The 15,062-nt window shown below is 42.5% G+C and overlaps 1 protein-coding gene across 8 annotated transcripts in view; it reads right to left on the reverse strand.

The window, feature by feature from the left end:
- LOC310900365 (uncharacterized protein) overlaps positions 1-15,062 on the reverse strand; it is a 107,655-nt gene that overhangs the window by 11,977 nt on the left and 80,616 nt on the right. For 6 of the 8 annotated variants that reach the window (XM_083838233.1, XM_083838235.1, XM_083838237.1 and 3 more), the window contains 3 exons: positions 9,780-9,861; positions 3,150-3,263; positions 634-2,881 (listed from right to left, as the gene is read on the reverse strand). In XM_083838233.1, coding sequence (XP_083694359.1) covers positions 2,576-2,881; positions 3,150-3,263; positions 9,780-9,812 — 453 coding nt within the window. In that variant the 5' untranslated portion in view covers positions 9,813-9,861 and the 3' untranslated portion in view covers positions 634-2,575. Of the gene's footprint in view, positions 1-633; positions 2,882-3,149; positions 3,264-9,779; positions 9,886-15,062 lie in introns of those variants that run through there. The other 2 variants (XM_083838234.1, XR_014585089.1) reach the window with 2 other exon arrangements.

Here is a 15,062-nt window from a genome sequence, read left to right on the forward strand (position 1 = left end):
AAGGAGAAAAAATGGACCCGCTTTTCCATCTGTGCCCGGGGACAAATTAAGGCTGAAGATGACATTCCAGTGTGTATTTACCTGTGTCCTACCAAACTTAGCAGTGTTAGTTGTATTCAGAAAGCGAAGCGTATGCTGAGTCCTCCCAAGACAAGGGTCTAAGGCAGCAGATGTTTTTTGTATGATCATCCCCACCAGCAGGTCACCCAGGTGAGGCAGCAAGTTTCAGACACCATGGGTGATCTGCTGAGAGGAGTTCCAGAAGATGTGGTGAGCCTAAGTCCCTTCCAGGCATCTCAGCCATCTTTCCCTTTCCCACTAATTGCTTTATATTTCTGAAACTGTACTGGTCAATTTAAGGGTAACCCACAAAACAATCACAGAAATTTTGTTTTGCCACCACATCTTTTCTATCTAAACCACAAGTAATACTAGAAGCTGACCATGCCAGAACAAAACACAAACAAGTATAAGCCAGAAAAAAATGTGGAAATAGCATTTTCTTACCATGACCCTGAAGATGAGAAAGATAAGTGTGGACAGAAATGCTTACAAATCAGAAAAAAAAAAAAAAAACACAAAAAAACCACCATATGTCAGACAAGTATATTTTTTCATTCATTTAATGGTGAGTGTTAGCTATTTTATTTCAGCAAAAATCAATGTAACAGATCAATAGCTCAAATTCATGAACAACTTCTAAGGCTGACAGCTATTTAACATGATTAAAACATTGTCTTTCAGTAACCTAATCTACTAAAAAATAATACCCAGGATTGCTGCTACGTGCGCTACTCAGACATGAAAAAGAAAGTGTCAAATCTTTCCTGAAAGCTTTGCTGGATCCCAAGGCACACTTGGATGCAAGCTTGGATGCTCCCATGCTGGCAAAGGTCAGAAATACCAAGGCTTTGTACAGCTGCTTGCTTGATTTGTTCTTGCTGCACTTGGGCCAACTGTAAAAAGCTCAAAGGCTCGTATGAACACGTCAAAAGCAGGTACAAGTAGGAACAGTCTCTCCCTCCCCATTTCTCATCCCCGCTGCTGTGCTAGGTCCCGGGCAGCGTGTGCACTTGGCTGAGCAACACACGTGGCCTCTGTTCAGCACGGGGACGTGGGCAGGAGGGCAGCTGTGGCAGCCTGGCTCATTCGCAGGCATTCGAGCACTTAATCTGTTTCTAAATCCAGTTTTAAAAGAGTTTCTTTGATCAGGCTGAGTGCAATTCTCACAGTGTATTATAGTCTGGAATCATCTTTCATTTTGCCATCAATACCTAACTGGGTCTGGTACATGGTTTGGGATATTTATCACAGAAATTTCAGCTGCTCTTAGTGTGTATGAGACTAGTTTCCTCCTTGAGAGGATACCTTGATATCCAGGGAAGCACTGGAAGTAGAAATTCATAGATTCAGAGGTGTTAAGACTATTTTCTAAGCAGTCACTGACACATCCTCTCTTTTTGGCTCATCCCGTTGTAGAAGACAGATCACAGTACATATGTTTTACCTTACTGGATTTTGCAAGGATTAGTTAGTGGGTTTTTTTTCATGTGTACTTTGACTTTTGTGGACTGTATTTGGCAATGGGAGAATGGCAGCGTAATTCCTTGTAACCGCAGGGGACCTGTGACTTGTGCACCAGGGGTGTGTGGGGATGTATGGTGTGCATTACAGCGCAGGCACAGACCCAGCTGCTCCGTGCAGCACACCACTTAGAGGCAACGCGGTAGCTGTACAGCTGAAATATTTTCTTACCCTTTCCATTAAGTTTAAACCAGCAAAAATAAAGAAAAGGACTCACTTCCTGCCATGACATCACTATGAAATATTTAAACCATACACATTTCCTCAGTTTAGTCAACTTTCCCCTGCTGTTTGAATGCAGTCCCTTTTATTTTGCTAAAATGTCTGAGGACAAGCAAATGTTCAGACAGCATTTGCTGCCAGTCTGTGCCTTGCACTAATTCTTAGCCATGCACCCAGCTCGAATCAGTCTACAGCAGAATCTCTTCGGTGGCAAACAACCAAACTTAAACATAAACAGGGGCAGGCTCGCACAGTTCAGAGGCTCACAACTGAAGTGCCTCAGGGCTCAGTAGGTGCTTGCCCCCGGCCTCTATTTCACACAAGTTTTGTGTTTTAGCCACAGTCTTTGCTCCCCACCAGCAGGCTCTCACACCTCTGCCCCGGCCAGGCTGCTGCCACCTGCGTGCCACGGGGCTGGCGGTGCTGCCGGGCACTCCCATGTCAGTCCGAAGCCATCGCCCTCCTGCACGGCAGCCAGCCGACACAGGAGGAAGCCTTCAGAGTCCCTGCTTTCATTTGCAGCTCGGGCAGCTGTTCCTTGTCTCCTCCAGGAGAGAGGCTGGGGCCACATCTGCCTGTGGTGGAGCCAGCTGGTTGGACCATGCTGACCTAAGCCTCAAACGCCTTCGTAGGGCAGCCAACTGCGTAGCAGCTACGTTCTGCTTTTCAACAGGACAGGAAGCATGGAGAACGGCTGCAAACAGATAAAAGCACTCCAACGTGTTCTTCCTATCAGAACAGGGTGGAGACCCACTGTCTCTCTCTAATATCACTCCAAATTTTGTCTGGTTGATGTCGTGATCCACAGGTTGCTATAGACGTCGCACACAAATACACAAGATGGATAAGCTGTCCCTACAGAAGGAAGCTGTCTCACCCCACAGCTCAGCACAGTGCTCCACTGGTTGTTGCAATAGGGCCTCTCCACCGGATGTCCAGCCAGGCCCAGAAGTCCCCCAGGTGGCACCTGCTGTGCAAAGGCCAGCTGACAGGCACTAGCTGCACACTTCAGCATGCTAAGTAACAGCCCGGGTGGAGAAGCTGGCAGTCCCAGCAGCTGCCTGAGCAGTTCTTCCTGTTGAATTAACCAAGCCGTGCAGAGAGAATTACAAATACTCGGCAGGAACTGCTCTGACTGATACAGGAATGTTAATGTAGGGCGGTCTTCTGTACGTAGCTAATGTAGTCAGGAGATGCCTTTTCCCCCCCCCCCCCCCCCCCCCCCCCCCAGTTTAAGCTAATCAATAGAAACAGCTCTTGCATTTAGCAGGGTGGTCTGGTGGTAGGACCACAGCCTGGCTGGATGTAAGAGTGCAGCAGAACAGCATTTTGGAGAGGCTCACCTGATTGGGCCAAAAGATGCTGTTCCTAGGACCTTTGCAGTGGAGTCTCCCATCACCATCCAGAGAGCAATTGACCATCATCCTCTTGAAAAGATCTGCTCCCTGATGTATCACCTGTGCAAAAGATACCAATTGGTTAGGGTTTTTTTGTTTTGTTTTGTTTTGTTCCCAATAAATGCTATTTCCACAAGTCTGTGCAATGGGAAGGAAAACACGAGTGCTGAAAGTCTGCAGTTGCAGTACTCAGTATTAGACATCAAAGCACAGCCCAGAAAGTCCATTCTGTCATACGTGGTCCATGGCAGGTGGGTTCAGTGCTGAAAGCCTTCATGGCATGAAGCTAACGGCAGCACTCATGCAAGATAAGGTTTACTGGTAGGCCGCTGAGAAGCAGTGGCCCCCTTCCTCTTCAAATTTGCCCAAGGGGAAAATGCAATGGCTTCCAGGCAAGAGTGGGATGAGATTCACTATTTTTACAGTTTTTTACCCTCTGAATTGCTAGGTCGCTTTCTCCCTGAACAACAGTGAACATGTGACATGCAGCTGTTGCCCCAGAGTGAGAGCCACTTGCTTACTTTCCCCAAATGACTATTTTGTAATTCTCCTTAATAACAAGAATTGTTCTATGACAGTTAAGTATGTGCCTCTGGAAAAAGAAAGGATCTCAGTTTTATGGACCTCATCGTTGTTTAGGTGCAACAGCATTCTCCACATCAACCACATGACTCTTCTAGGATATGAGCTAACAAAGATCAAGCCATACAATTCTTGCTGTATTTTTCTTGGACACTTGCTCTTCCTAGACAGCAGTGGGAAGCTGTCTTGAAATTGCTTTTATAGTCTGCAAATATGGCAAATTTCTCTGTGATCCTGAGTGCTGCCTGAAATGAAACATATAATTGCATTTGGAAATGATGGACGTAGTGGCACGAATCCAGCAATTTCTGAGAACTTGGAGACGTTAGGGAAGAAACATCAGTTTAAAGCAAAAAAAAAAAAATAAAAATACTGCCATCAAGAGTTCAGCGAGACGTGCCCTTCTAACTAATTGCCTGCTGAAGGTATAACTACGAGTCCTTGGGGGAGTCATCAGAATGATAACCTTGGAAGCTGAATGCCGTTAGCTGATAAGTGAGATTTGGGCTCTATGCTGGGGAAATCTTTGGGATTCCTGCTGTCTTTGCCAGCAGTCAGAAAGCACCGGGCTGCCATATACAGGCGTAGCTTCTAGCCTTGCATTATCTTGGGTACTGATAGCAGCTGTTTGTGGCCATATTTCAGGTCAAGATAAACATCCAAGTGTTTACCTAGCTTCCCCCATGACACTGCAGATTGCAGTGAGGTCTGTACTGCAGAGGCTGTGCTGCTAGCAAACAGTTATTGAGCTGGCTGCTTTACAGCTAGCCCCTCTGGCTGCCCAGCTGCCCCAGCGATGCTGACATTAATGCGACTAGAAATGCCTTTGTAAACTTAAAGCAAGGGTCTGTCCCAACACAGGGTAAAAAGGATAAAGCACAACCTAGCCTGGAATCGCTTAAAAGAGTCTCCCTGGAAATACCCCGTGGGGATGATAGCAAGGGCAAGGTTAAGCACTTTGTCTTCCATCTGTTCATTTTTTTAATCACGGCCACTGTGAGAGAAAAACGAGAACAGCTTGTATGACAGAGGCACCGACAGAGCATGGGAACTTTAGCCGACATGGAGATTTCCTTTATCGCCAGCTGTTATCAGTGAACTAGGAGCAATGATGAGGTGATAAAAGCCCAGGCAGCCTTTACGGAGAGCACACACTGAGGAATCAGGCAGACTGAAGAAATCAGTCTGGTAAGTTTAAACCATTTACAGAAGGCTTCCACAGAACCCAGAGGAAAATTAAATTCCCACATAACTCACCGGGCCAGCACCATGCTACTGAAAAGCTGAAACCCCCCAAATCTTTTCAGTTAAAACCCCAGAGCTTTCAGCTTTTAAGCCCTTTAAAACAAAATACCTGAGAGGAACAAGGCAATTGTTAACAACAGCTCAAGCAGTTAGCAATCGAAAAACCATCTCGCCGTGCTTCAGACCGGCTCTGAGAAAGGGCTGAGACCACTTCTGAAACTAGGCACATTTGCTTTTTCCAATACACTGCTGAACACAATTATTTCCCTGGTACTTTCCACTTGTATATAGGGGAAATGAGAAGAGATTCATTAACCATTATGAATATATTAGTGTAAGCGGTTTTCATTTTAGCATAATACTGTACACTGAAATAAGATGATTTATCTACAGGGAGAAATTTGCTGGATTTGGAAATAAAGGTGTCTAGGAAACCTGTAAATGCAACTCATTAGGATTTATTTCTATTAGTAGTTAACCTTTCTGCTTTACTTATACTTGTCTTTTCCATAGAGCTTCTGCTATTGCAACCTCCTACTGCCTGGGTGTGCAATCCCCTCCGATTCTGTGCTAGCACAGCTGCAGCCTTACCATTACTGGGCACAAAAGGGAGCATCAAGTCCAAACCAGCTGAAGCTTGTGTATGTGTAAGCCTTGTGTATTGTGTAAGTGCTGGTTATGTGAAACGTGAAGAACAGACTGACATTCATCAGGTTGTTGGGTAAAATTCTTACCCTCCCGTTGCCATTTCTTATTTTCTTTGCACAGCGAGTTCTGCTTATAAGACTATGCAGCAGTAAGTTCTGAACAAATGACAAAAAATGACAGTTTCTGCCCAGAATAACTTATACACTAAATCATCAGATCTAAAAGAACTAAAGGAACTCCTGTTTAGATAGACTTCAGAAACTTTTACGTCTTTTACTCAAACCAAAGAAATTAAGACTTCTGTCAATTTTTCCAATGGGAACTTTCAGCTTCTTGTTTTTCACAGTTTTTTTTCTTTTTTTTTTTCTTTTTTTTTCTTTTTTTTTCCCATTTTAGGAAACTACTACTTTCTTTAGCTTGTTTAATGGTTTAGTCTAAAATATTCTATTTCCTTAAACAATTCTTTCTTGTCTCTGACCAATGTTTTGAATTACCATACTGTGGCTTCGTGCTCATGTGACCAGGAAATAAAGCTGTAGGCTGTGGTTGCATAATTCATTATAGACTCACAAGCTCACTTTACCAGCAGCACTTTTCTACAACAGTCTAGTCTCATTTTTTTTGTTTGCAGTTACCATCATACCTCCATATATTTCTCCAACTCTAGGTAGCTTCTAACGGATTCACAGTTCCAGCGCTCCTGGGATAGGAAGCAGGGATAAACTGAAGGAATACAGTCTAAACTATTTGACATTTTTGTCATATCAGGAAAAAAAAAAGACACAACAAAATCCTGTGTCAAAAGTATCAGCTAGGAAGGACAGAGCTTCAGTAGGCATCCAGCACAAAAATCAATGAAAAATGCCAGGTTGAGATAATATCATTCTTCTCATAGCAGTGAGAAATGCTCATGTTCAGTTTTCCCAGCATGTCTGACCCAGTTGTGGCAGCTTTGCCAGTCAGGGATTGCAAAGCATTTTTGCTTTTAAGGGGCTTGAACTCAGTTTGCCCTGAAATTTGGTATGCATTGTTTGGTGTGCTCCGGGTAGGGCTAGTCTCCCAAATTTCAGACATTTGGCTAAAAGAGTCTTCAAAGATACATATCCCCAAACTCTTATTTTTTCTTAAGCTTGGCAAATTATAGCTATTTGGGTATGTGCAGACTCTGATCTGTTCAGACCCCAGACAGCAACCCCATCTCCTGCAGAGCACTCACTCTCCGGGCAGGGTAGCACTGCTGAGACTCATATTTACAAAAGGGCTTTGTAGCTGCGAGTCTCAGAGCTCAAAACTAGCTTGAAATGGTATAGCTGGGCCAGAGGAGTCAAAAAACTTTCCAGTTCATCCATTCACCTCTGAATACGTGTCATTTTTATACAGCATACCGCTGCTTAAAATTGAGTGTAGGCAAACACCTTTACACAGACAGTTCTCGTCTGGGTGCATTTTTTTTTTTTGCTCTGATGTCTGAAGACGTACAATAAAATATGTCTTTTCATCAACAAGATAGCCCTGCTATTGCTACTTTGTTCTTGCTGCCTTACTCTGCAGGAAACATTTGGTCTATTTGCATCTGTTTATGGAAGGAGAACAAGCATTTCAAGGGAAACAGAAAAAAGGACAGCAAACTGGGAAAATGCCTTCTCTGTCAGCACTACCATATTAATAGCGCTTGCCGTTTCACTCAGTAATAAATAACAAGCCATTCCTTCCTTAAAAAAAGAAGCAAGAACACACCCTCAGCCAAAAACATCCCAAGCAGAAAGGCCAAGTTTCCATAAGTGCAAGACTACATTAATTATGTGTCTAAACAGTCCATGGCGTTTGCAGAAAGCAACCCATCTCTTTCTGAGCTGTTACTTTTAAAATGTATTTTCAGCCCTCTACAAAGTGGTCGCAGTCCCTCAGCAAGCAGATTTGCTTTTAGCACTGTGCAGAGCTGCAGGGCTGGGAGGGAAGAGGAGGGAAGGGACAGCCCCCACGCCCTGCCTGGGCACCCCAGGCACTTGGCTCAATTTCAGTTTCCTCTCAAATCAAACAATTCTGACTCGAATCTCTGGTTGCACTAATTCATAGAATAAGCTCAATTAGCTCCTGCTAATTCATCGCTGCAAAATATCAGCATTTGAGCCTCCCGTGGCTCAAGTTTCTTTCTGCATCCATATATAGTTGCAGAGCCTCTGCCGAGCAGACTTGCTGATCTATCACAGCTCTTTCCTTTGGAAAGTCTGACATGGAAAGCAGCTCTGTAAAAAGTTAAAAAGGCAGTGTTGAATGTACTCACAGCAATATTTATTTTCATGTTTGTGTTTATCCTCTGTTGCTAATGGTAAAGATTCAGGAGTCTGTAAACGATCTCTTTCTTTGCTGATCTGGCCCATCCTTCAGCAAGTCAGTAACATGAAGATTTAACTCCAACAAAGTGCTCTAAGTTAAGCATAAACTTTATTATGAAATGAAGAGCAACTATGGTGCAATTATTTTTGTCTTTTTTTTTTTGTGTGTGTGTGTATATAGCAATTCCTTTTGCAAAAGAGGAGAAAAATTCTATTTAATTATGGGATTTTCTACAAAAGTACATTAAAAATGGTAACGTGTGAGTAATACATACTTGTGCAAACACATCTGAGGTGTGATTAAGTTTATAACCTTTTTCCTGCTCTTTTCCAGACACAGAATGAGATTTGCTATTGTTTGCCTCAGTCAGAAGGTACCGATTCTCTTTACATATTGGAGCAGTTAACCAGTATAAACAGTGTATTCTGAATCAAATTAACTTTAATCACAGGGTCTAAACTAAATTGCATTCATTGTATTTCTAACATGCCATGGCTAAGCTTTTTATTTTATGAAAAACCAGACAGAAAGAAAACATTATCTCAAAGATGTCAATGGCTTTTAATGTAGATGAGTGATTTAGTGGCAGCCCTTCAGGTGGTGAAAGCTTTGCCAACGGCGCACTAGCTTTAGGCAGATCTGCTCCAAGACCAGTTTCCACATCATGAAAAGGCCCATGAAAACGATTTTGCAAAATGATAATACTAATCGCTACATACTACTCATAACTGAAGTTGCAGTGACATGTATCATTTTCATCTTCGCATTGGCTGCTGTAGCAAACTAATAGCAGAGAAGAGATAAAACAGATGCCATGTGATGAAATCAAGGCATCTTGCTTGATGCTAAGAAGAGCATACAGCCTAGTTCCTGGCCTTTATGCACGTTCTTAGCTTGAATGTACATCTCCCTATACACCTTTGCTTACAAAAGCACTTATCCCTACAAGTTAACAGAAGGTAAATTAAAAAGAATTGGAAAATTACGGCATTATCTCTTCTCTTCCTCTAAGCTCACTTAAGCAGCACTGGGACTGGAGGCCACGCAGCTCTGCAAAGCCCAGGGGGAGAGATGGCCTAGGGGCCAAAATCTGTTATCACTCTGAGCCATCACAGACACTTTTTTTCTTTTTCTTTTTGTAGTCCTAGATTAGATTATAGTGAAATATTTCCCCAGATAACAGTCATGTGCATAAGTTTTCCTTCCTACCTTTCTTCCTTATTTAAGAATGAAAATCTTGCATTCCCACAATTCTGAGCTGTGCACTGTCACCAACGTGTACCAGTTTTGGTGATGAAAGACTACGCTTTTTCCCCGACTACCAAAACGTACTGCATAGGACAATCGGTTGTTTATCTTCCTTGATACTTACACTATCATAATTTACTGAGTGGATGTCTCCCTCACTCGACCTTGCAGGGGTTTGCAGGTGAGAAAGAACTTCGCCTGTTCTACCTGATCACGGCAAGTGGTAGAGGCAACATGAGTTAGGAATCCCTCAATTTTCCCTAACCTGATGTTTTCCTGGCTCTGCCATTGATTTACTCTATACCTGCATGCAGGCCACTTCATTTTGTGTATTTTATATTTTGGGAGCTTGTGGGTGCTCCCTAGCACCTTTTTGAACAAATCACTGTAGGAACACAGTTTATCTCATGCTTTTGAACTCATGACCTGACGTTAAAATTTAGGTTATTGGCAGCAAGGTATTAGAAAACCACATGGGATTATATATATCTTGATCAGATATTACAAAGGTCTCACCTTATGGGGTCCAGTTCCTGGCACAGAGACCATCTCTAGTGGTATCTGAGCTTATGGACACAGTTGAGTCTCCTGGATGTAACTGCAATTCGAATAGAGAGTAACACTTAAAACAACATTGTGGTGACTAGCCATAGGGAATTCAGACACAACCGTGAACACAGGAAAAGAATCAAACAAAAGTATCCGGTAAAAGACTGTTTAGCTATGCTTTGTTGGAGTGTCTCAGTTTCAGGAAGTTTTCACTGACACCAAGGTAGGGGTTCCTGGATCCCAGAAGAGCTGTTCCCCTGAGCTAGGAGGATGCATTCCCAATTGAGATGCAGACACTACAAACAACTCTTACTCACTAGCAACAACACAGACGAGAATGAGTACTCCAGTGAGCAGCTGGAAGATCTGCCTTGTTAAAAACAGAATTGGACTCGGTTTGATTTAACTCAAGCTAAACACGAGGAAAACTTTTCCACAGGCTTGAAACCTGGCTTCTCAGGTTGCTCCAAAAGGGACTTTCTCATCTCTGAGGCTGGCCCTTTGCTGCTAGAGGGGCCGAGATGTGTAATCTTTTCCTTAACCTGACTGTACACCTTCTTTTGCAAGATACAGCTAAGAAAGACAGACACCTCAAAATATATTATGAACTATTTTACAGGAGATCAGAATTTATTAAATCACCTCTCACATAAGAAAGTATCTAGCTCTATGAAGAGAGCACTCTTCAAAGGCAGACTGTTTTTTGGTCAGTTCCCAGAGCTCTGCTTAAAGCATATCCATGTTCTGGCTCTGCTCCCAGTGCCCAGACCTCTCCCTGGGTACCCAAGGACTGGACACCAATTAAGTTTCCATTTCTAAGGCCAAAATGGCACTCAAGCGTTGCCTAACATTTATGCTGGTCTTCTACACAAGGCAAACTTCCTCCTAAGAATCCAATACTCATACAAATAAATTGTTTCTTGAATATCATATTATACTAAATACTATCAAGTATGTTTACATTTCTAAGATAAGACTGCTATACTGTATTTCATCCTTTGATTACAGCTTTTCTAATAGCCATCTAGAATATGAAAAAGAAATAAGAGAAACTATAATATGGAGATCTTGTGGTTTACAAACACATCTTTTGGTGCCGGCAATGACTATTCCACGATCCCAAATCTGTGCAAGTACTGGCTGCCAGTTACCATCAAAGCAATGCACATTATCAGAAAACACTAGCTTGCATGTACATCTTTGAACTTACACAAAAAAAAGTTTTTGTCTAACACTAACTTGCCAGGCAACAAGATCACAACCAAAATTTAAGTAAAGAATTGTAATTAAAATGATTTTTAAGGACAGCTCACCCCTTAGAATTAACTCACATATTATTGCATTCTTTAAAGGTGGAGATAACATTTCAGATTTGAGGTAGGTCATTTTCAGACCCATTTAGTTAGACTGGCATATGCCTTTAATACTCTACATTAACTATTTTCTGATAAAAACTAAAGTTCCTTTTTTTTTTTTTTGATTTACTGATTATTCTATACAATTATTTTCTATAAAGATAGAAGATATATGAAGCACTGATACGCTTCATCCACTCCCTCTGTCCTAAGATGATGCAGATCAGTTTTGGCAAAGTTCTTTGCTGTGACCCTCTCATTTTGGCAGGAGGTAGCACGACTAGCTTATTTAAAGTGTGAAGAAAGACTTATGTCAAACCCCCTTCCTTTTACCATGCATTTTGGTTTGCAATGAAAAGAAGAGGGAGAATGCACACTGCATTGTCAGTCAAGCAGTTGAAAGCAGCTCATGAATTCATATTCTTTGAATTTTAGGCTAAGTTATAAGTTTCAGTGGACCTGAAAACTGAAATTCAAACGCAACTGAGATTATCAAAACACTAATTCTTCATGGTCCTTGACATATCTCTTGCATGCACTAAGCAGAGTTGGGGAAAGTTTTGAGAGTCATGATGAAAGGATTAAGTATTGGAGGATCTAAACATACTTAGAAGGATGGCAGATTTCAACTACAAATAACATTTGGTTGGTGAATGATGTTCTTCATGGCTTCAGCATTATACTGTCTCAATTGTCTCAAAAAAAAAAAAGTACTGCATTGATAGGATTTTTTTTTATTTGTTGTTTTAAGGAAATGCTTTTAGGGGTAAAATCTTAGTTACGTTGGAGTCATCCACAAACCTTATGTAACTCTAGACAAGTCTCTCTTTCCAGAAACATTTAAGAGTTGCTAAGGAGTGGTAGCAGATCCACTGGTACTTGTATTGTAATAAGCTAAGGATATCCAACTTGAACAAGAAGTTTTTGAAGAAGTTATCGAGTTCTTCAGGAACTGCTCTTGGAACTAATATTTTTGTTAGTGATTTTGGTACAAAGACATCAAGGATATTAACAAAATATGGTAGTGCCATAAAACTGGAAGGCATACTCAATACAGAGTGGATCAAGAAGAATTTATCACTTGCAAACTGTAACAGAAATAAGATGAAATTTGGCAAAAACAAGTACTCTGGAACCGAGAGCAAGAATTTCTGCCTTGAGCTTGGAACTCAGCAAAATAAATGGCAGAAGGAGAGAAAATACTTTGAGTATTACTCGATCACAGGATAACTAAACCACTCTAATGCAGCTGTGGAAGAACCAGTGTGGAGCCTAGTGTATTTCGACCAAGGTATTTTGGACAGAAACAAAGAAGTATTAGTGTGATTGTTAAAGTATTAGTTGGAGTTTATCTTGAAGTGAGTTAACAGTAATTTCTTACTAAAGCAAGATTATTTCAAAGTGCACAAGAACAGAGAAGTCTGTTTTATGGGGGACTGGAAGACACTCGATGCATTAAGCTTAGTAAAATAAAGCCTGAGAAGCAATATAGCTGCTTTCCATAAATACACTATGAGCTAAACATTAGGAACATATGAGAACCATTTAAGCTAAATGACTATATATACACACATACATGTAGCAAATAGACATAAACTGGATGGAAATGAGCCATCAAAGAAGAAAAGTTCTTGAACACTCTCCCAGTAAAACACCACAGGCCAAGGACTGAAACAGCTCAGAAACGAAGGTTGAGCAGTTTATGAAAAGAATTATATACCACTGTTATCCCCCATGATACGGAGCTGGTTTCTATAAACCAGAGGACTGACAGGGAGTGTGGCCCAGGTTCCCGCTGAGCTCATCCAACCCATTTTGATGAGCAGAGGAAAAGCCCAGGAACTGACCAGCACAGCATGACTGTGGCTAGCACATCGTGAGTGCTCATCACCACGACCCGTGGGGAAACCAGGGTGGCATTGGGGAGGAATGCCGAAGGTTAATCCCATCAAGTATTGTCTCTAGGGGAACTAGTGCCACACAGACTGGTGCCTGCACGGTAGGCAGGAGGTGCCTGGAAGGGGAGTTGCAGTTGGCCAGAATACCAACTGGAAAATGACGTCTGTTAGTTCTTATTTTCCAACTGCTTAACTTGACAACCTGGACTTCATCTTGAAAGTACATGAACCTGAAAAATCAGATCCTTCTTGCCTCACACGGGACACCTCTGGATATTTTGTAAGTTAGGTTCTCCCTACCTCAGCTGATTTAGAATCTAAATGTAAACATTCAGTATCTTCTGTGAAATACTCTCTCACAAATGTTTCATTTCCAGTTGAACAAACGTTTAATTTAAGGATGTATTAGCAACCAAAACATTTAAGCTTCATAACATTTAAAGACTTTTCCCAGGAACAAAGTCCCTGTGCACTCGAGTGTGTTGTTTCCCAGGCTGGCTTTACAGGAAACCAAACTGAGCCTCAAAATACATTATTACAGCTAAAATATCAAGATCTATACCACAAACTTGCAATATCTGATTTAACTGATGGCAGAAGTGGCCTTATTTGTGTGGTCAGTATAGTGAGATGAGTCACATTTTCAGAAAGAACTTTTGATTATTATTAATTAAAAAGCAGAAAAGTACTGGAGTAAGTAAGAGAAAGTACTCTGTCTCTGCTGCATTCTGACAGACTATGCCATCCCTTGTATATACCCCCCCCATACTCTTTTGCTCTTCTGCCTTTTTGTCCTATGGGCATTTGCCACCTAAGACAGGCATCAAGTGTACTTAGGTTCCAGAAGTTTGGTCAAAATTTGGTATAGCCATCATGACTGCTGGTAAAATCTCTCAATTAAAAATGTAGCTTTAGTCTAGACATGCAAACAGTTTCATATTCATATTTGCGGTGTCCAGATTAGCTGGAAACTGGCAAACACCATACTTTCACAGATTCACAGATTTTTCTAGGTTGGAAGAGACCTCAAGATCATCGAGTCCAACCTCCGACCTAACACTAAGTACTCCACTAAACCATATCCCCAAGCTCTACATCTAAACGTCTTTTAAAGACCTCCAGGGATGGTGACTCCACCACCTCCCTGGGCAGCCCGTTCCAATGCTTAATAACCCTTTCGGTAAAGAAGTACTTCCTAACATCCAACCTAAAACTCCCCTGTCGCAACTTTAGCCCATTCCCCCTCGTCCTGTCACCAGGCATGTGGGAGAATAGACCAACCCCCACCTCTCTACAGCCTCCTTTCAGGTAACTGTAGAGAGCGATGACGTCGCCCCTGAGCCTCCTCTTCTCCAGGCTGAACAAGCCCAGCTCCCTCAGCCGCTCCTCGTAAGACTTGTTCTCCAGACCCCTCACCAGCTTGGTCGCCCTTCTCTGGACTCGCTCGAGCACGTCCATGTCCTTCCTGTAGCGAGGGGCCCAAAACTGAACACAGTACTCGAGGTGCGGCCTCACCAGAGCCGAGTACAGGGGCACAATCACTTCCCTCGACCTGCTGGCCACACTGCTTCTTATACAGGCCAGGATGCCGTTGGCCTTCTTGGCCACCTGGGCACACTGCTGGCTCATATTCAGCCGACTATCCACCAATACTCCCAGGTCCTTCTCGGCCAGGCAGCTTTCCAGCCACTCATCTCCCAGCCTGTAGCTCGATGAAAGGCTTTAGGATGAAAGACATTATTTTTCAGGTAGCATGGAGTTTTTTGAAAGTGTAATGCATACCTGAGAGAGATTTTCTGTTTGCAGTGAAACAGAAGTGGAGCTCAGGGCTGGACACAGTCTGCGCCAACTTGCATTTGGAAGTCTCGCACCAACCGCATTTGGAAGACGCGGTAATGGTACTCTCAACCTGAACTGATTGGCAACCTCAAGAGAGCTGCCAAATCAGGTAAATACAGACACCCCTCCCCAGCCCATCAACAGGCCGTGCACTGCAG

Source organism: Anser anser (genome assembly GCF_964211835.1).
Source record: "Anser anser genome assembly, chromosome: 5".
Taxonomy (NCBI): Eukaryota; Metazoa; Chordata; class Aves; order Anseriformes; family Anatidae; genus Anser; species Anser anser.